This window comes from Ornithorhynchus anatinus, chromosome X1, assembly GCF_004115215.2.
Source record: "Ornithorhynchus anatinus isolate Pmale09 chromosome X1, mOrnAna1.pri.v4, whole genome shotgun sequence".
Lineage (NCBI taxonomy): Eukaryota > Metazoa > Chordata > Mammalia > Monotremata > Ornithorhynchidae > Ornithorhynchus > Ornithorhynchus anatinus.
Window position 1 is genome coordinate 17,276,478 of NC_041749.1, and position 21,927 is coordinate 17,298,404.

At 52.8% G+C, this 21,927-nt stretch overlaps 1 protein-coding gene across 1 annotated transcript in view; it reads left to right on the forward strand.

Moving 5' to 3' along the window:
* Positions 1 to 21,927, forward strand: part of PPARGC1B (PPARG coactivator 1 beta) — an 81,599-nt gene that overhangs the window by 37,400 nt on the left and 22,272 nt on the right. The window contains exons 2-5 of the mRNA XM_039910156.1: positions 6,438 to 6,656; positions 13,320 to 13,535; positions 16,767 to 16,883; positions 20,289 to 21,447. Coding sequence (XP_039766090.1) covers positions 6,438 to 6,656; positions 13,320 to 13,535; positions 16,767 to 16,883; positions 20,289 to 21,447 — 1,711 coding nt within the window. The remainder of the gene's footprint in view (positions 1 to 6,437; positions 6,657 to 13,319; positions 13,536 to 16,766; positions 16,884 to 20,288; positions 21,448 to 21,927) is intronic.

Consider the following 21,927-nt stretch of genomic DNA (forward strand, 5'->3'; position numbering starts at 1 on the left):
TGGTGTTCAACTGGAGAGGAAGGGCTTTCAGGAGAACTTGGAATATGTGGAGGGCTGTGGCTTGTCAAAATTGGGGAGGGAGGGAGGGAGGGAATAGTGAGAGAAAGAGGGGAGGGAACGGTGAGAGAGAGGGGAAGGAAGGAAGGAGATGGGAGAGTAGAGTACGAGGTTCTGTCGGACGGTTAATTTTCGGGGAATGGGGTGGGGGCCGTTAGTTGATTAGAGCAGATGTGCATGGTGGAGTGAGCTGGCGGAGAGTCCGAACGCTGATATCGAAGAGTTTTTGCAGGAGGTGGAAAGTCCGGGGAGTTGGTGGAATGTTGGGAGTCCAGGATTTTTCAAGTCTCAGTTCCCAAACCTTGGAACCAATTATTTGGAGAGATTATTGTCTCCACCAATGGACAATTTCAGACTGCTAGTTAGGGTTGCAGATGGGGCTGGCCTTGATTTATTGATAATTATGGAATGTGATATGGTGGTATTTTTTGTGGCATTCATGAAACGCTTACTATGTGTCAAACACCGTGCTAAGCATGGGGGAAGATACAAGACAGGTCCCGCGTGAGGCTCAAGGGCTAAGTCGGAGGGAGAACAGGCATTGAATCCCCATTTTGCAGATGATGACACTGAGGCATAGAGAAGTTAAGTGACTTAACCAAGGTCACATGACAGATACGTGATGGAGCTGGGTGGGATTAGAACCCTGGTTGTTCTGACTCCCAAGCCCACGCTCTATCCACTAGGATACAGCGCTTCCCTCGGAGAGCCAGTAGTCGAACATCTACAAGGTGTGGGAATGGAGTCGTGGGGAGAGAGGGAATGTATAAACCCTTCATATCTGAAGATGATGAAATTCCCAAAGAAGAGAGCCGTTGTTGGGAAGAGGAAAGGTTCAAGCAGATTGGAATTCGCCCAGCAGGGGGAGCCCGCCTGTGTTAATAATAGTAATAATAATAATGATAATGATGATGATGGTGGTGATGATAATGATGACGATGATAAAAATAGGTATTTGTTCAACATTGGGGTTGATAATAATAACACTGATGAATGGACATCGAAGGGACCCTACTTGCTTCCAGAATGGAAAGCACCGAGGAATGGGAGGCTGATTTTTCCATTTTGAGAATGGTAGTGAATGTGGGGTGGAAAGGGGAGAAGGAACCAGAATATGGTGGAAGGGAGAGGAAAGGAAGATGGAATTCCTGGCAGCGGCTGCACTACTGTGGCTGCTTCCTGCCTCGGGAGTCAGTTGGTCAATCGTAGTGTGACTGCGGGCAAGTCACTTCACTTCTCTGGGCCTCAGTTACCTCATCTGTAAAATGGAAATTAAGACTGTGAGCCTCACGAGGGACAACCTAATTACCTTGTATCTCCACTAGCGCTTAGAACTTAGTAAGCGCTTAACAAGTACCAACTTTATTATTGAGCGCCTACTGGGTATGGAACATTGTACCTAAAGCTTAGGAGAGTACAATGTATCAATATAACGGACACATTCCCTGGCCACAAGGAGCTTACCGTCTAGAGGAGCGGCCTCCGGCCTAGTTGGAGCCTCTGCCAGTGGAAGTCTTGGAGAGAAAAAAAGGGTGGTCACCAAGCACCTCGACATCCACCTCGCGCCAGAGGCACCTGGAGAGGCCAAAGGTGAGGCAGGAAGAAGGCTCATTTACATTGGGCCCCAAAACCCCGATTAGGCAAGGAAAGTCAGAGGCACCAGGGCCGGGCCGTGCGAGGGAGCCGCAGCTTGCCAGCGATGGGTAAAATCTGCAGCTGCCATCTTGGCTCCACTTCTTATCCTTGTCAGGTTCCGAAGAGCTGGAGGTGCTAGCTAGAGTACTCCCGTACCCCAGAAGACGAGCTAGCCCTAAGTCAATCGTATTTATCGAGCACTTAATGTGTGCAGAGCACTGTACTGAGGGCTTGGAAGAGTACATTGTAACAATATGACAGGCACATTCCCTGCCCACAGTGAGTTTACGGTCTAGAGTGGGAGACAGACATTAATATAAATAAATAAAATTAGAGATATGAACCTAAGTGCTGTGGAACTGGGCACTAATCCCCTTCCATCCCCTCCTCTGCCATAGAGCCACTGGCTGGTCCAGAGGCCAGAAGCCAACTCTGCATCTTCTCCCAACCCCACCCCATCGTCTTCCTTGCAGCCTGGAGCTGGTTCCTAGGGGGTACCGACACCTTGAATTTCCATTCATTGTCCCTGGGACTGCTTGGTGATCATCCCCCCCCCCTTTTTTTTTCCTAAGACTGTTCCAGCACTATTTCAAACTTCCAAGAAAACCTCTTGGGTTACCCATGATTTTGCCTGGTGAAATGCAGAATTCACTCCCCTAAATGGCTACTGAGACTGCCAGTTCAAGAGTTGGTTTGCTAGATGATAATAATAATAGTATTTGTTAAATGTTGTGTGCCAAGCACTCTTCTAAGAGCCCAAACTAATCAGATTGGGCACAGTCCCTGTCCCACATGGGACTCACACTCTTAATCGATTAGACTTTAAGCCCGTCAAACGGCAGGGACTGTCTCTATCTGTTGCTGACTTGTTCATCCCAAGCGCTTAGTACAGTGCTCTGCACATAGTAAGCGCTCAGTAAATAAATAAATAAATAAATACTATTGAATCCCCATTTTACAGACGAAGTAACCGAGGCTCAGAGAAGTGAAATAACTTGCCCAAGTTCACACAGCAGTCATGTGGCGGAACCATCTTTAGAACCTAGGTCCTTCTGACTCCCAAGCCTGTGCCGTATCCATTAAGTCGTGCTTCTTCTCCGCTGGCTCAGGCTTGGACCCTGGAAAATTGGAGGATATAGAGGATGTAGTCCTGAAGTTTTCCTTCTCTCAAGGGTAAAGATCATGTATGAGGTCCGGTAAGTGAGAAGCAGCGTGGCTCACTGGAAAGAGCACGGGCTTTGGAGTCAGAGGTCATGGGTTCGAACCCCGGCTCTGCCACTTGCCAGCTGTGTGACTTTGGGCAAGTCACTTAACTTCTCGGTGCCTCAGTTCCCTCATCTGTAAAATGGGGATTAAGACTGTGAGCCCCACGTGGGACAACCTGATTCCCCTGTGTCTACCCCAGCGCTTAGAACAGTGCTCGGCACATAGTAAGCGCTTAACAAATACCAACATTAATCTCGCCTGGAACATTTTCTCCCTTCCGCCACCACGTGCCTTTCCCTGGTGCCCCCGGCGGCTCCCGGCACCCCAGTATTCCAATTCACAGGGCCCCTGCTCTCTCGGGGCTCCTCTGTCTCTTTCCTGTCTCCCTATAAGAGTGCTGGACAAAGAAGGTTAGTGAAACTACAAGATTTGAGACCTCCCCTGGTACCCTCTTGGTGAGCAGAGGATGAAGGAGAATCGTTCTGGAAATTGTACAGTGGTGTTCGGGGCCCCTTGAGCAAAAAAAAGTTGAAAATGACAAGCCATAAATTCTACAGACCCAGGAAAAGCTTGTCATTATTAATAGACAGAAATCAGTTCTGAGCCTTTGGCATGTATAGCCCACGATTGTTTCTGAGACACTGCAGGCAGGGGAAATGGTGATGTATTTAGTAGGGCCTCCAGGGCACCCGTATGGCCAGTTGGTTTCCACTGGACCATTGGTGATGATAAACAGCCCCAGACCTGGTGGTACCGTTGGCTCACATGACCGCCGGCCACTTTCCTTTCTGCGTGCGGCAGCTACAGGGACATGGACCGATCTGAACCTCAGCGGAGCGTCAGTAGCTCTGCTTTGGTCCTAGAGCTTTCTGGGATTAGAGTTAGCTTGGGAGAAGCCTTCCTCGCTCTTCTGTTTTTTACAAGCCTCTCCTCTCCTCTATCCCCTCCCTAAACAGAGCTCCAGGTTGGCGTGAGGGCTCAGCCACAGCCAGGAAGGGCAACCCAGCCCAAGGGCTACAACTGGTCAGTTCCTCCCCCTCTAGACTATAAGGCCGTTGTGGGTAGGGACTATGTTTATTCATTCATTTATTCATTCAATAGTATTTATTGAGCGCTTACTATGTGCAGAGCACTGTACTAAGCGCTTGGAATGTACAAATCGCCCTCGTCCCTGCCCTTTGACGGGCTTACAGTTTATTCTTATATTGTAGTCTCCCAAAGTACTCGGTTCAGTGGTCTGCACACAGTGAGTGCTCAGTAAATACACTTGACTTCCTGACTGACTTTCCAACTCCCATTCATGGAACAATTGTAAAACATCTGGGGAGAAGCAGTCGCCAGATCCCCTGGTGGAGATGTGGCCAAGACTAGAGCTGTAGGCGTCCCCTCAACCGAGGAGACGAGGACAGTTACCCCTTGAAATTCTGGAAATAGCTACCTTGGATGACACCAGGATCCTCGACTTCCAAGCCTGTGAAACAAGCTGATTTGACAGACCCCGCTTTTAATGAAAATGTTTTCGCGCTTCTCGATGTGCCAACAAAACATTTCATCCAAATTCGGATGAAAGGCATCCGTGGGATGGTATGGGCTAAAAATACATCTTTCCCAGACAGTCTTAATGTATGAGGTCCGGTAAGTGAATACAATTAAGGAAATTGACTAATCTAACGATGAGACTAAGTGAACTGTAATCTCAGAACAATTACTTCTAAGTTGATTGTGTTCTTTAAAACAACCACAAGGGAAAAAAAGGGTCAGTGGCGCCTCTTCTGTGTAGACCTTGCTGTTTTGGTCCTGATGGTTTGATGATGGGAGAGAGGTACCCATTTCAGGGTCCCCTTGGGTATTATCGGTTTCAGCCTACGTAAGTGGGACCACCAGTGTCCGTTGACTAACCTAGTTTTGTGAGTAACCGCCTGGAACCGGCATAATAGAGCGATTCGGTGGCCAGTGTGACCGAAAGGGTGCATCTTTTGAGTGGCAGAAACTCGGGGGAGTTTTAGATGGAGACAACCTCTGGGAAGTTGACCTTCTCTAAGCATCATGAGAGTTCCTGTCAGATCTCATCTTTTCCCGAATAGCCCAGGAGGATCCACTCCCCCCCTTTTTTTTTTAATGGTATTTGTTAAGCGCTTACTATATGTCAAACTATATGTAAGCACTGGGGTAGATGCAAATTAATTAGTTCGGACACGATCCCTGTCCCATAAGGGCTGTGAGCCCGTCATTGGGCAGGGGTTGTCTATCTGTTGCCGAATTGTACATTCCAAGCGCTTAATACAGTGCTCTGCACATAGTAAGCGCTCAATAAATCCTATTGAATGAATGAATGAAAGGGGATCACGGTCTTAAGTCGCACGGAGAGCAGGTGTCCCCATTTTACAGTTGAGGAAACTGAGGTTCAGAAAAGTGAAATGATTAGAAGCAAACGATTGACAAGAGCTGGGATTGGAACCCTGGGCCTTCTGACTCCCAGGCCCATCAAAATTGTTAAGCGTTTACTACGTGCCAGTACCAAGCACTGGGGTGGACACAAACAGGTTGGGTTGGACACAGTCCCTGTGCCACGTGGGGCTCACAGCCTCAACCCCCATTTTCCAGATGAGGCAACTGAGGCACAGAGAAGTGATTTGCCCGAGGTCACACAGCGGACAAGCAACCTGGCCTAGTGCTGGGCTCTCACCACAAGGCCACACTGCTCCTTGAAGGAATCACACAAGGGGATTCAGGAGAAAGTGCTCTTGAGGAAGAGCCTGGTTTCAAACTGGTTCCACAAAGAAGTAGTCTATCGTCGTTTTTATCGTAGACGGCAGGCCCGCGCCAGAGTCTAACGTGGGAGGCGGGGCTGGGTTGAGGAGCCCTCTTTCCGCTGGGAGTTGTAGCCTCTGTAGCCCTCTGATCCCTTGGGGACACGTAAGTAGCGCGTGCGAAGCCTTAAACACTGTCATCGGGCATCAGCTTTCTCCCCAGCCGTGAGCGGAGGCGGGGGAAAAGAAATGGGAATGATTTCCTGGAGGGTGGGATCCAGTCTTCTATCTGCAGTTTGAATTTCCATTCAGTTAATCGTATTTATTGAGTGCTTACTGTGTGCAGAGCACTGTACTAAGCGCTTGGGAGAGTATAATGTAGCAGACACATTCCCTTGGCTGACAGTCAAGGGGGGGGGGGGTCTTAGCGCTGTGCCAGGCGCACTGTGGGGGCTTCAAAAATGATTCATGAGAGGGGCCATGGTGGTGCTGATGAATCGAGCTGACCTGGCAGAGCTGGGGAACCGTGAGGTTCCAGAGGGAGGATCTGGAATCCCGTTGGGACGGGAGCCGTGACAGTCAGTTGGTTTGTATTTATTGAGAGCTTGCTGTGTGCACGAGACTGTACTAAGCACTTGGGAGAGTACAATACAACAAAATAGCAGCCGGATTCCCTGATGGCCTTCAGGAAGGCATATCTGCGAACTCTCCGCAGACGTTAGCACGGTGCTGGGCTCACGGTAGACACCCGACAAATGGTTGACGGGTCTGGTGGCTCCATGTTTACAGAGGCCTCCGTGTCTCTATCTCTCTGTCTCCCTCCTGTCCGGGCAGTATGGAGTGTCCGGCGAGGAGCAGCTTTACTCCGACTTCCCTGAGATTGACTTATCCCAGCTGGACGCCGGCGACTTGGACACCACCAGCTGCTTCAGCGAACTGCAGTGGGGCCCCGACCACTCGGACAACGAGTCCAGCCAGTACAGCACCGAGGACTCGGAACTTTTCCAGGTACGTCCATTCCCTCCTCATCCTCTCCGAACAGGTCACAGGTTATCGCCTCACCCAGAGCCCTCGGGCCATGAGAGCCTCCCTCAAGATGGCCCCGGGCCCGGCTCTGTGAGCCTTCTTAGTAATAATTAATAATAATGGTATTTGTTTAGCACTTACTGTGTGTCAGGCACTGTACTAAGCACTGGGATGGATACAAGCAAATTTGGACACAATCCTTGTCCTACATGGGACCCCCAGGCTCAATACCCATTTTACAAGTGAGGGAACTGAGGCGTAGAGAAGCGAAATGACTTACCCGAGGTCGCCCAGCAGATAAGATCTGGGATTAGAACCCAGGTCCTGCCGCTTCTTGGCCATCGCTGGACCAGCTCCTTTCCCTGTCTATGAGCTGAGGGACATCAGAAGAGTTCCCTCTGCTGTCTCTGTGCCTGGTTTTTCGGGCCAATCCGTGGCTCCTCAGGTAGCCGAGAGCCTCCTTTCCTGCCGTCTTGAAAATCAGCCTGGACTAGAAGAAGAACGAGGGAATGAGGGAGACTACAAATCTATTAATAGCTCTTCCCCAGCTGATTAGCACTCCATTAATTTGCACTCAGCTTTTAAGGCGAACAAGTGGAATGGGGCCGTAACGGGGAGCTGAAAGAACAGGGCTGTTCCGCAGCTACTCTTGCGATGCATTATTAAAGGAAATTACAGGCTAGGGGAGTGTCGCGCTCTGTTCTATTTTGCTTCGTGAAAGGTCGCGGGGACAAAAGTGAGCGGCCCTTGGAAGGCCAGCCCCGCGCATGAGAGTGAACTCGAATGCCCCGCTTGCCCAGGAAAGCTCATTTATGTTGCATTGGTGGTCATCTTTCGCCCCGAGTGCCCCGCTGACCTCTCGGTTCAGGGGGCAACCATTTCAAGCATCCTGAAAAGCGGGGCCACTGGTGACCTTAAAGAATTCCAGATATCTCTTTGCCCGACCTGTAACGTAGCTGACGTTGCCTTGCGTAAGTGAAGGCGTCATTAGGGTCTAGCTCCCCCTCTACACTGTAAGATCATTCATTCATCCATCCATTCATTCATTCAATCGTGTTCAATAGCAGTGGGCAGAACACTGGCCTAAGCGCTTGGGAGTGTGCCATTCAAAGCGGTATGGCGTAGCGGATAGAGCACGGGCCTGGGAGTCAGAAGGACCTGGGTTCTAATCCCAGCTCCGCCGCTTGCCTGCTGTGTGACCTTGGGCAAGTCACTTTACTTCTCTGGGCCTCGGTTGCAACATCTGTAAAATGGGAATTGAGACCGTGAGCCCCACGTGAGACAGGGACTGTGTCCAACCTGATTTGCTCGTATCAATCCCAGCACTTAGTGCGGTGCCTGGCACATAGTAAGCACTTAACAAATACCATAATTATTATTATTACACTATAACAATAAACAGACATATTCCCTGCCCACAACTAGCAGGGAACGTGTCTGCTAATTCTGTTGTATTGTGCTCTCCCAAGCACTTGTACAGTGCTCAGCACATTGGAAGCACTCAATCAATGCCATGGGTTGATTTATTGATTGATTGATTGATTGATTGGGACACATTTGAAAAGGACCTCGGGGATATGTGCAGGGTGGATGCCAAGTGGAACTCCAACCCTTCCACTGTTCTGACACCACTGTTCTGTCCTCCCCAGTCCCGGTTCACCCGGACACCACTTCCGAGCCGCAGAGCCGGGGCTTGGTCAAACTGGGGGCCTGAATGAAATGGAATAATAAAAACTGGGATATTTGTTAAGCGTTTGCAGCATGTCCTAGTGGACAGAGCACAGGAATCAGAAGGACCCGAGTTCTATTCCCTGCTCCGCTGCTTGTCTACTGTGTGATCTTAGGCGAGTCACTTCGCTGCTCTGGGCCTCAGTTACCTCATCTGTCAAATGGGGATGAAGATCGTGAGCCCCATGTGAGACAGGGACTGTCCGACCTGACTGGCTTGAGCCCACTCCAGTGCTTAGTACAGCGACTGGCATGTAGTCAGCACTTCACAAATGCCATCATCATTGTTATTCTACCAAGCTCTGTACTAAGCGCTGGAGTAGATTCGAGATAATCAGGTCAGATACAATCCCTGTCCCACTTGGGGCTCCCAGTCTCAAAGGTAGGGAGAACGGACGTCTCATTCCCATTTTACAGATGAGGAAACTGATATACAGAGAAGTAAAGTGACTCGTCCAAAGTCACGCAGCAGACAAGTGGCACAACCAGGCTAAGAATCCAGGTCCTCCGTCTCCCAGGCCCGTGCTCCGTCCGCTAGGCCACGCTGCTTCTTGGTGTCCCTTTTTAACGTACAGATTCCGTCGACACCGCTAACAAAAAAATAGTTGATGACGCACCCATCCGTGGGCCTTTTATGGGTAAACGTTCTTCCCCAAACCACCTTGTCCTTGATCTGCGGGCTAGCTGGGAACCGGTCCAGGATCCTTGAAATGAGGTTGATCACTCCTGACTCTGAGCAATCTAAGAGGGCCTCTCTCCCCTCGTGCGCAGGGAACTAGTCTACCAACTCCGTTATATTGGTCTCTCCCAAACTGTTAGTGCGTTGCTCTTGCACATAGTAAGCGCTCAATAAAGTCGACTGATCCGCAAAGAGGCTAAAACGGAGGCCGGGATCTGGGTCACGGAGGGCTCACTCAATCTTAGAAATCATTGGGAAAGGGATCCCGACCCCCAGGGACCCGGGCTGAGGTTCCCGGTGGCCGTCCCGTTCCATGCAGGCCAGCAGATAATCCAGGATAATAATAATAATAATGTTGGTATTTGTTAAGCGCTTACTATGTGCAGAGCACTGTTCTAAGCGCTGGGGTAGACAGGGTAGTAATCAGGTTGTCCCACGTGAGGCTCACAGTCTTCATCCCCATTTTACAGATGAGGTCACTGAGGCACAGAGAAATGAAGTGACTTGCCCACCATCACACAGCTGACAAGTGGCCGAGCCGGGATTTGAATCCATGACCTCTGACTCCCAAGCCCGGGCTTTTTCCACTGAGCTATGCCGCTTCTCTAAATACTCTGTGCCAAGCGCTGTTCTAAGCACCGGAGCACTGTTCTAGCTCTGGAATAATAATGGCATTTGTTAAGCGCTTACTCTGTGCCGAGCACTGTTCTAAGCGCTGCGGGCGGCACACAAGGTAATCAGGTTGTCCCACATGGAGCTCACAGTCTTGATCCCCATTTTACAGATGAAGTAACCGAGGCACAGAGAAGTTAAATAACTTGCCCAAAGTCGCACGGCTGACAAGTGGCAGAGTCGGAATTAGAACCCATGACCTCTGACTTCCAATGAGATAATTGAGGCACAGAGAAGTGAAGCGACTTGCCCAGGGTCACGCAGCAGACATGTGGCAGAGTCAGGAGTAGAACCCATGACCTTCTGACTCCCAGGCCCGGGCTCTATCCACTACGCCCTGTTCCTTCTCTGAAGAAAAGCTTTGGACTTTTGGGTGCGCTGGACTGGCCGTCTTTGGAAGCAGCGTGGCCTAGTGGATGGAGCCCGGGCCTGGGAGGCAGAAGGACGTAGGTTCTAATCCTGGCTTCACCACTTGACTGCTGTGTGAACTTAACTTCTCTGGGCCTCAGTTACCTCATCTGTTAAATGGGGGTTGAGACTGTGAGCCCCAGGTGGGACAGGGACTGTGTCCAACCTAATTAACTGTATCTACCTCAGAATTTGGCACATTCTAAGTGCCTAACAAATACCATTTAACGCCCCCCCCCCCCAAAAACCTCTTCCCCTCAGGCCTGGGATTTACTTAATCTCCTCAGATAGTGCCTTCAGAGCTTCATTTTCCCTCCACTCAGTGACGTAAGGGCTGCAGAGGCTCTGGGTGAAGGGCAGGCCGTATTTTCAACTGGAAAAAACCCCCATGCCAGCAGTTTGGCGGTTGAGTTTTCATTTCGGCGGCCAAATTAAAGCGAAGCAGCTGAGCAGTGTCCAGTGACCAATTGGCAGCTGGGATCAGGGATCCACTGGGCCTTGTCCTAAAGAGGTGGGGGCATAAGGGAGAGGGGAGGGGCTCCCCAGAGAATGCGTGCCCAGGGTTTTGAGTGCCCGTTCTCATCCCGTCGACCCCCCGGTCTGCCCTTCCGCCCGCCCATCTCCTCTCCACGTTAATTCACTGTCCGCCCCTGCCAACTCCAGGCTGGGTCCTGGGTCCTCCGGCTCACCCACCATGCCCGGTGGGTCGTCGTGTGGCTCACCCATCCCTGGGTTGTGCGTAGTCACGGAACCAAGCCAATACTCCTCTTCCGGGCCTGAAAGCCCCCCGAAGCCCCCCCCGGACCCCACGGGACCGAAAGGGGGGCGCGGCCGAACTTTCCCGCTGATGGCAATTGGCATCGGGTCTCCCCTCGGCCCCTACCCACCCGCCGAACCCAGCAGCAGCTGGCATTGCCCATCAAACAGCTTCCGTGGCCCTCCTGGTCACCGCAGGTCACTTCTGCCAGACCCAGAGACGCTTGTTTTGACCTTTCATTTTTAAATCCTGTAACAGAAATAACATACTTTCCCCGCCTCCTCCTTTTTTTTTTCTTCAAACACTGTTGTTTCTGCACTGCTGGGAAGAAATCCAGTTGTGCCTACAAGCCATCATGAGATGCGTATTTCAGATGAACTTCCTCAAGAGAGGATAAACAGGACAGGAATGTTAAAGAAAGGCCATTTGAAAGGGAGGGAGGGAGGAGAATCATGTGATGAGATGACTCTCCTGCCAAATCTCCAAGCACTGGGGACACTGGCCAGATTTCAGCACAGGGAAGGAGAAGTCGGTCAGAAAAACTCTAGCTTCAAGGCCAGGGGCCTTTTCTTTGAATCTGGGCCTTTTTTACTGCTCTCTGGAGTAAATTCTTCAGGTAATACTTAGGACATTTATTGGGCCATTACTAAGGGCAGTGTGTAGGGTAGATAGACGTTTTCAGAGCCAGCACAGTCCCCGTCCTGCTCTGGGCTCACAGTCGATCGATCGTGTCATTTTCACAGATGAGGAAACCGAATGCCAGGGCAATTTAAGTGACTTGCCTCGGGTGATGCGGTCCACAGGTCGGGGTCAGAGCCGGGCCTGGAACCCAGGTGCCCAAATTCCCGACTCTTTCCAACTGGATGTGACGTCCGTTTCCCAGGTCCTTGGAAACGATCTTTGGCCTTATGCCTTGATGTCTGAGTCCAGTTTACTTCAGCCCCTCACACCGACGTGCTGCCTCTCCCCCGACCCCACACACACCCTGCCCTGGGACCTTGAGCCCCTGAACCTGCTGCCTGGAAATGAGCTCTTTCCTCCGGGCCCCGACGTGGAGCATGGTTCGACATCACTTTTCTAAAGACATTGTGCCTGCCCACAGTGAGCTTACAGACTAGAAGGGGAAGCAGGCATTATTATAAATAAATAACTCATACTGTATAACTTATAGATATGTACATAAAGGCTGCGAGGCCGAGGATGAGGCAAATATCATTCATCCTCACAGTCAGGATGTTTCTCCGTATTTCTTAGTCACTTTTTTCAATTTGGGGTGAAGGTCGGTCATCCTTCTCTTCGGGGTTTCTTTTCTGTCTGTGTGAGAAAGGGCAGCTGGAACCCTGTAGGAATCAAGAGGTTTGGGTTTCTGGTTCCATTTCTAGACCGTGAGCTCGATGTGGGCAGGGAATTTGTCTATCAACTCTGTTGTATGGTACTCTCCCAAGCACACGGTATGGTGCTCTGCACACAGATACAATTGATCGACTGATCCCTGTCAGGGGATCACCTCTGAGCTCTTGTCATGCTTGTCACACAGTAAGCGCTTACCAAATACCATCACTATTATTTGCATCATTCATTCATTCATTCAATCGTATTTATTGAGCGCTTACTGTGTGCAGAGCACTGTACTAAGTGCTTGGATTGTACACTTCGGCAACAGACGGGGCAATCCCTGCCCAACGATGGGCTCACTGTCTGCCTGGCTTCTAGACGACACTTGCAAGGATTTATTCTGCAAAGCTGGATTCACTTTTCCTCCTCGGTGTCATTCAATCCATCAATCGATCGATGGTCCTTATTGAGCGCGTACCGTGTGCAGAGCACTGTACTGAGCACTTGGGGTAGTACAGTCGAACAACAGAATGGAGTTGGAGGCACATCCCATGCCCACAACAAGCTGACGGTCTAGAGGGTAGCTTCATTACGCATGTTTAGGTCGCAGTCTCGTTAGGTTCTGAGCAGGACGGCAGACACGTTAGGGTATGGTAGATTAGAACTGCGCTTGGCACATAGTAAGAGCTTAACAAATACCATCATCGTTATTATTATTAGATCTGGCTGTCCCGTGGGTCGAAAAAGCCAGCGATGTCTTCGGCACCTCTCGGAGAGTTCCCGTGAGCTAGCTCCCCAGAGGAATCCTGACTTCCTCCTCCCTTCCAACTTTAAAATGGTTTTCTCCGCTGGGACCTGGCTGCCATAGCCCGCCCCAGAACTAGCTGCATTTCAGGGACCATCAGGTGGAACCCCGGGTCCGGGTGGCTGCGGGAGGACGGGAGGGTGCGGGGCTTCAGGGGGAAATGCCCCGTGATGGGAAGACGTGGCCGGATGTCCAGCAGTGGCTTCTTGCCATCTGATTTCAGTTTTCTTTCCCGTGCTCCCGTTTGCTTCCCGATCCCAGATCATAGGCGGCGAAAACGAAGCCTTCCTGGCAGCTCTGACCAAGACGTTGGACGACATCCAGGAAGATGAGATCGGCCTGGCTGTCTTGGGCGCTCTGGAAGACGGGGACCCTGCCTGCCTGGCCTCCGCCTCGGCCGAACCTTCGCACCCTCCCGCCGCCCCGACTCCTGCGAGCACCCTGCCCCCAGCCCCCGAGCTCGATGACCTGTCTCTAGTAAGAACTCACTTCCCGCTGTTTAAAGTCGGGGTGGAAGAGCCCCCGATAAGCTGGCCGCATGGGTATGATAGGCAACCAGGTCTGAATTTTTTCATTTTCGTAATAATGATAATCGATAAATAATTATGGTGCTTGTTCCGCGCTTACGGTGTGCCCAGCACTGTCAGATAGCATTTCTCGTGACTCCTCGAAAATCTCCAGTGGTTGCCGACTCCGATCCATGGCGAGCGGCAACTCCTGACCGCTGATACTGATGATAATGATGGTAACCATCATAATGATAATAATAATAGTCGTTGAGTGCTTACTATGTACTGAACACTGTACCGAGTACTGGGGAAGACTGAGCACTGAGGGAGAGTCCAAGTTCATTAGGGCAGACACAGGCCCTGTCCAACAAGGGACTCACAGTCTAAATCGGAGGGAGTAGGATTTAATCCGCGTTTTACGGGTATGGTGACCGAGGCACGGAGGAATGATAATTAAGAATAATGATCATTGTACTTGTTAAGCGCTTACTATGTACCAAGTACTGTTTTAAGCGCTGGGGTAGATACAAAGTAATCAGGTTGGACCGGTCCCTATCCCACAAAGGGCTCGCGCTCTTAATCCCCATTTTACGTTATTCAATAGTATTTATTCAATAGTATTTATTGAGCGCTTACTATGTGCAGAGCACTGTACTAAGCGCTTGGGATGAACAAGTCGGCAACAGATAGAGACAGTCCCTGCCGTCTGACGGGCTTACGGTCTGATCGGGGGAGACGGACGGACGAGAACGATGGCAATAAATAGAGTCGAGGGGAAGAACATCTCGTAAAAACAATGGCAACTAAATAGAATCAAGGCGATGATTAGATGACGGAGGCCCAGAGAAATGAAAAGACTTGCTCAAGTTCACACAGCAGGCAGGTGGTGGAGCCGGGATCAGAACCCCGGTTCTGTGACTCCCAGGCCTGGGCTCTTTCCACTAGGCCACGCTGCTCAAATCATGTAAATCAAATAAAAAGCAATTCCAGGGCCGAGCAGATGTCCGTGCTCCTGGCATCTCCTTTGCCGGAACCCAGTAGGCCCGTTGCCAGGTTTCAGGTAGGCCTGTTACCGCTCTCCCATCCCCTTCACTCCCTCCCCTTGCGGGACCTTCGCCTGCAGAGCCGGAGAGAGAGGGAGATGTGAGCGTCTGGCCAAAAGAGCCCTGCCTCGATAACTCAGTGATCTGGTCTGGCTCTCGGCTCGGATCGTATTAACGGGGTGACGGACGACTTGCCGGCTGACCTGGCAAGTTCTTGCATCCAGGCCTCTTCCTCATCCCGCAGGCATCCTCCGGCCACCTGTAGTCTGAGTATCCCTCATCATTCCAAATCCCTGCGTGTGGCCCGTGTTTGTGTGCGCGATACGGGGGGAGGGGAGGGACTTAGGCCCGTAGTGCGTGATTCTAGTCGGTGACTCACCGAAAAGCCGTCTGTTGCTTCCCACGTCTGTGGCTATAGCGCGTTTTCAGGGCATTCGCCCTTAGCGGAGCCTGGGGTGTGGGCTAAGATGACAGAGTCCCCCCGCGCAAACGGTCAGTCGACGGTATTCGTTGAGCATTGACTGTGTGCAGAACACTGCGATAGTAATAGGGTATTTGTTAAACGCATACTATGTGCGTAACACTGTTCTAAGCACTGGGGTAGATGCAGGGCAATCAGGTTGTCCCACGTGGGGCTCACAGTTTTCATCCCCATTTTCCAGATGAGGTAACTGAGGCACAGAGAAGTGAAGTGACTTGCCCAGAGTCACGCAGCTGATAAGTGGCGGAGTCGGGATTAGAACCCACGGCCTCCGACTCCCAAGCCCGTGCTTTTTCCACTAAGCACTTGGGAGAGTACAATAAAACAGTCCCTAGACACGTTCCCTGTCTCTATTTGCACACAGTAAGCACTCAATCAGTATGACTGAATTGAAAAAAATGACCTTATAGTCTCCCTCATCCCTTCCTAAGCGCAGTGGATGTCCGGATTTCTACCCCCTTCCAGAATGTTCTCCTTCGGGGGTCTCCCGTGGTCCCCCTCCCTCCCAGTTTTTAGAGTCTCCGGCACAATTTCTAACCAAATTCCATCCCTCTGCAGCCTCCCAGGCCGCAGGCTAGGGGAGCTACTTGGTACAACGTGGCCAAGTTGGGGTGCACAGGAGTTTCTACTGAGGGACACTCGCCAAAGACTTTCTGGGGGTCAGGGTCTAGAATCGAGCACTCATGTCCTACCTCCAGCCTGCAGCCCCTCTGGGAGGGAGGGAAGGAGGGAGGGAGGGAGTGTGAATGAGTCTTGTATTTTCTGAGCGCCCTCAATACCTCCCAATGGCTGGTGGTAGAAGTCAAAACCCAGTTTTGGGCCCTGGCACCCAACCCTCCCCACCCTTGGTGCCAGGTTGGACACCATTCTGTCTGTATCTGTGATTTTATCCCAAATAATAATGGTAGTATTTGTTAAGCACTCACTCCGTGCCAAGCACTGCTCTAAGCGCTGGGGGGATACAAGGTGATCCGATTGTCCCACGTGGGGCTCACAGTTTTGATCCCCATTTTACAGATAAGGTAGCTAAGGCACAGAGAAGTGACTTGCCCAAAGTCACGCAGCTGGCAAGTGGCAGAGCCGGCATTCGAACCCATGACCTCTGACTCCCAAGCCCGGGCTCTTTCCACTGAGCCCCGCTGCTCTCTCGTGGAAAAGTGGAAGGAAGTGGAAAGCATCTCTAAGACCATTCCGTGCACACCCCCAATACGCGTACACCAACCGAGGCAGCCTCTCCGCCTCGAGAGAAAAGGCAGTGCGATCTAAATGACCTTCGTTTTACTTGGCTTTTCTCCACCGGCACTGCGACGGGAGCCCTGGGTGTGCATTTCAGACCACCCTGTTTTTCTCTCTATATTTTCACTACTTCCAACGGTCCCCATGAAGCAGCCCACTGAAAAGCCACGCCGTTCTCCTGTGGCGTCGTCATCGACCGCGATACGCGTAAAAAGACGGTTTGCAGAGAACTGTTGTATGTTCACTCATCCCTCCTGACCGGCCCCTAGATTATGGATTCCTTCTCGCTTTCTGCTGGTAAATGATTTTCCAAGAATCGTCTCGAAGGTGACGACTTCCTCGTCGTCATCGCTTGGAGGTTGCTTCCCTACTCAGGGGATTGTGTTAGGATGTTGCCGAGAGCCAAGTCACACCCTTCTCCTCTCACTTCTCCCGACAGCTACAGAAGTTACTCCTCTCTCCGTCCCAAACAGCTCCGAGCTGCGAAGATCAAAGGGAGGGGAGCTCCCGGCGGCAGGGAAGTCTTAAATCCAAATCCCAAAGACCTTGCACAAAGGTATGTCTGAGCTGGGTCAAGAGATCCTGTCGGGGGCACTGGAGGGGTGTGGTGGTTTCGAGTCTCTTCCGAAAGCCCTCGTAGAAGTCCCCTCGGGATTAATTGTGGTATTTGTTAAGAGTTAGCTGTGGGCCGGGGTAGATGTCGGTATTCGTTAAGCGCTTACTATGTGCAGGGCACTGTTCTAAGCGCTGGGGGAGACGCAGGGGAATCAGATTGTCCCACGTGGGGCTCCCAGTCTTCATCCCCATTTTACAGATGAGGGAACTGAGGCCCAGAGAAGTGAAGTGACTCGCCCACGGTCACACAGCTGACAAGTGGCAGAGCCGGGAGTCGAACCCATGACCCCTGACTCCGAAGCCCAGGCTCTTTCCACTGAGCCACGCTGAAGGTGATCGGGTCAGACACGGGCAGTTTACAGTGTATGGGGGGAGGGAAAACCCATTTTTCAGTTGAGGAAACTGAGACCTAGTGAAATTTAGTGACTTGCCCAGGATCATAAAGCAGGTAAGTGGCAGGATTAGAATCCAGGTCCTCTGACTCCCAAGTCCCCTTCCTCCTAGGTAAGCTGCTGGCTTAGTGGAAAGAGCACGGACTTGGGAGTCAGAGGACGTGGGTTCTAATCCCGGCTCTGTCACCTGTCTGCTGCGTGACCTTGGGTGAGTCACTTAACTTCTCTGTGCCTCGGTTCCCTCGTCTGTAAAATGAGGATTAAGACCGTGAGCCCCACCTGGGACCACCTGACTACCTTGTATCTACCCCAGCGTTTAGAAAGGCGCTTGGCATCTAGTAAGCGCTTACCAAATGCCATCATTATTATTATCCTTCTCTCCTGCTGAGGCACCCACAGTCCAACAGCAGTTTCCGCGGTTATTCTCCCTCTGAAGGTCTAGGCTTATTGCTCTGAAGGGAGGGAGGGAGAGAGAGAGAGAGAGAGAGCAAGCAATCCTTGCCCGCAGAGACTCCCAGAGTGCTTAAGAGCTGAAGGGGAGGCTGCTCAGCAAAGCGATACATGTCTTAATTCCTCTATTAAGAATATTTAATAATATTAAAGAAGAATATTTAAGACGAAGAAATCCCTCTATTCCTTAATTCAGGCCTCTACGCCTGGAGGTCAGTCATTCAGGGGTTTCCCTGAAAATTCACCAAAGAGACCAGCATAGATTTTCCCTTTACACGATGAACATTTTTTGCAGCAGTTAGCGTAGGGAAGCGGCGGAGCCCCGTTCTATTTATTTGCCATTGTCTTTACGAGACGTTCTTCCCCTCGACTCTATTTATTGCCATCGTTCTCGTCTGCCCGTCTCCCCCGATCAGACCGTAAGCCCGTCTAAGGGCAGGGACCGTCTCTATCTGTTGCCCATTTGTACATTCCAAGCGCTTAGTACAGTGCTCTGCACAGAGTAAGCGCTCAATAAATACTATTGAATGAATGAATAGTAAAAGAACGCAGGATTGAGATCCAGGAGACCCGAGTTCTAGTCTCCCCTCCGCCACTTAGCTGCTGCTTATGACCTTGGGCAAATCATATAGTAATAATAGTAATAATATTATTGGAAAAGTAACGTGGCTCAGTGGAAAGAGCCCAGGCTTGGGAGTCAGAGGTCCTGGGTTCGAATCCCAGCTCTGCCACTTGTCAGCTGTGTGACCGTGGGCAAGTCACTTCACTTCTCTGTGCCTCAGATACCTCATCTGTAAAAATGGGGATTAAGACTGTGAGCCTCACGGGGGACAACCTGATGACCCTGCATCTCCCCCAGCGCTTAGAACGGTGCTCTGCACAGAGTAAGCGCTTAACAAATACCAACATTATTATAATAGTGGTTTTTATTAAGTGCTTACTTTGTGCCAAGCACTGTTCTAAGCACTGGAACCTGTCTGCCCGTCTCCCCCGATTAGACCGTAAGCCCGTCAGAGGGCAGGGACCGTCTCTATCCGTTGCCGATTTGTACATCCCAAGCGCTTAGTACAGTGCTCTGCACGTAGTAAGCGCTCAATAAATACTATTGGAAATTAAGTGCCCGCTCTCCTTCCCTCTGAGACAGTGAGCCCTATGTGGGACTGGGAATGGGTCCAATCTGTGCTTAGGGCAGGACTTGACACATAGTAAACTCTTATTATTACATCATCAGTGCTACTGTGACTATTACTATTCTAGAATTTAGGTGGCAGACAACTCCTGGGGAGGCCGTTTCCTTAACTGCCTTAACCTAGGAAGAGCGTGTAGGCCAGAGACCACCGCTAAGCCAACGCGAGGCTCCCCCCATTTCCGGGGTCAGGTTTGCCTCGGTCGGACTTGGCCTAAGGGGCCAGTGGCCAACCTCGCCCCCGAGGACCATCCTTCCCACAGTGTGTGATATGTGGTCGTGAGCCGGCCAGGGGTGTCTCCAGCAGTGTCAACTGTGCTGTTTGAGCATGAGGGTGAGGTTGGGCTCTGAGGAGGTCGAAGGGCCGGGGGGGGGGGGGCGGGGGGGCAAAGATGGAGCGGGAAAGGAGGGAGAGGGAGGAGAAACAACTCGGCCGCTGGTCTCTTCGTCTTCCTCCGCCATCCCCTACCGCTTTTCCGGTTCTCGCCAGGCTCCTGGAATGAGGGTGAGAGCTGCCTGTCAGTTCCACCCCACCCACTCCCTGTTCATGCCCCGATCCACCTGGGGGTCCTCGGGACGACACGGGAGTGGGAGCTCTGAGCCTCAGGGACCCAACGGTGCCCTGCTCTCCGCTTGGACCACGGCTGAGCCAACAGCAACCCGGCTCCAGGGCCAAAATAATGATAATGCTAATAATAATTACGGCATCTGTTTAGCTCTTACTATGTGCCAGGCACTGTAACTAAGAGCTGGGGTGGATACAAGCAAATAGGGTTGGACACAGTCCTTGTCCCACATGGGGCTCTCGGCCTCAACCCCCATTTGACAGACGAGAGAACCGAGGCCTAGAGAAGTGAAGCGATTTGCCCAAGGTCACCATAGCAGACACGTGGCAGAGCCGGGATTAGAACTCATGACCTTCTGACTCGCAGGCCCGTGCTCTATCCGCTACGCCATCTCCAACGGGCAAGAACGTGGTGCCGTGACTAGTCCCTAGTTCCCTGTGGGAAGCGTCCCGGGCCGCCTGGAGGACGAGGGGGCGGATGGCTCCTGTACACGGGATGCCAGGCTGGGGCTAGTGGAGCCCCAACTCTGCCCCGAGACCCAATTTCGCGCTGCCTGCCACAGGATGGCCCTGGAGGTGGTGCCTCCATCTTGGCTCCACCTCAGGCCTCTCCCCAGCCTCAAGGGTCAGAGCCCAGAGCGCTAGTCAAGGCAGGCGCAGACGCGGTGGCTCTGTCCTCTCGGGGCCAAGAGTCTCCGCCATCAGAGGTCACCTCATCCAGCGTCTCTCTGCCTCTTTCTCTGTCTTCTGCAGGCGGACAGTAACCAGGACAGGAAGCCCGCTTTTCTCCCGCCTCAGAGTCGGAGCTGCACCGAGCTGCACAAGCATCTCACCTCAGCTCCGTGCTGTCCCCGGGCGAAGGCTAAATCCCCGGATAGGGGCAGGCAGCAGAGGCAGCGGTCCCCGCCGCCCCCCCCACCCCCCCCACCGCTGAGTCCCGAGGAAGAGAGCGATGCCAGTGAGGACTGTCCGAGCCCCAGCTCCCAGTTCGGGTGCGAGCGGGAGATGCGTGCTGTGGTGGAGCTGATCCGCTACATGCACACCTACTGCCTCCCGCCGCGGAAGCTGCCCTCCCGGGACCCGGACCCCCATCGCCAGCAGCCCCGGGACGCCCCTTTGAAGAGAGCCAAGTCGGACTGTCCCCTGCGGCGGCCGGCCTGCCCGGCTCGGGAGGCCCCGGGTGACCGGCGGCCCAAGCCCACCTGGTCGGAGTTCTCCATCCTGAGGGAGCTCCTGGCCAAAGACCTCTTCTGCGATGTCAGCAAGCCCTATCGACTAGCCAAGCCCATCTACGCCTCCCTGGCTGCCGGCGCCCGGCCCCTCCGGCCCGCCGGCCAGGGCGACGAGGGGCCCGCCGAGGACGGGGCCTGTGGGGCGAGAGCTCAGGCGGCGGACCCCCGGCTCGCCCTCCGGCTCCCGGACGTGCCGTTCAGAGAGAGAGCCAGTAGCCCGCTGGAGGAGGAAGAGGAAGATGAGGAGGAGGAGGAGGAGGAAGAGGAGGAGGACGGAGAGGACGACGGAGAGGAGGAAGAGGAGGAAGCTGTGGCGAGGAAGCCCACAAGGGGTGCCCCGCTGCCGGTGGGGCCCAAGCTGGGGAGAAAGCCGGAGAGCTCCATCTTCGCCGTCCGGCGCTCCAAGAGGCTGAACCCCGAGTTGAGCCAGTGGCTCTCCTTCCTGGACGAGGGCCCCTCCGAACCGTCCGCCCCAGGCCAGGCGGAGCCCCCCACGGCGCCGGGCCTGGTCCCCTCGAGCTACGACGCGGAGGTGGAGGTGGACGGCGGGGAGGAGGCAGACAACGGCAGCCTCCAGCTCCTCCCCGGGGGACTCCGGATCCCGGCTCTGGAGAGCCCCAGTGAGAGCGGGGGAGGGGAGACCGACGAGGACCAGATCTACAGTCGGTTTCACCCCGGGGGTAGGTCGAGGGTACGGGCCGGGAGCCGGAAGGGAGGCCAGGGCCAAGCTGGTGAGGGGAAAGGTCTTCCCCTGCCTTTCTGCTCACCGGCCTCCTCGCCAAGAGGAATCTCCGGTTTGCTGCCGGTCCCCATCTATTTTAGTGCAAGCTGAGCCCCCGAGACGGGAGTTTCTCCCTGTCGTGCCCCTCTTCCCCTCTGGTGGAGGCGGACAGACCTTCTCTGGGTGGGGAAGAGTTGGCGATTGCCAGCTGCCCCTTGCCCCCGTCCCCAGCTTCCCTGGCAGTCACACCAGCCTGGCCCGTCCAGAAAAATGTCCCTGCTGGGAATCCAACCTGCCATGCTCTGAGTTATCGGCACCCCCTGCCACTGATCGCTGACCATCCTGACCTTGGGAATGTTGGGGTGCTGGTTTTGTAGGAGCCCCTGGAATGTGTTTGAGGAGTCAGGCCCTGTCTGACAATCTCTCCCGTCCTTTTCCT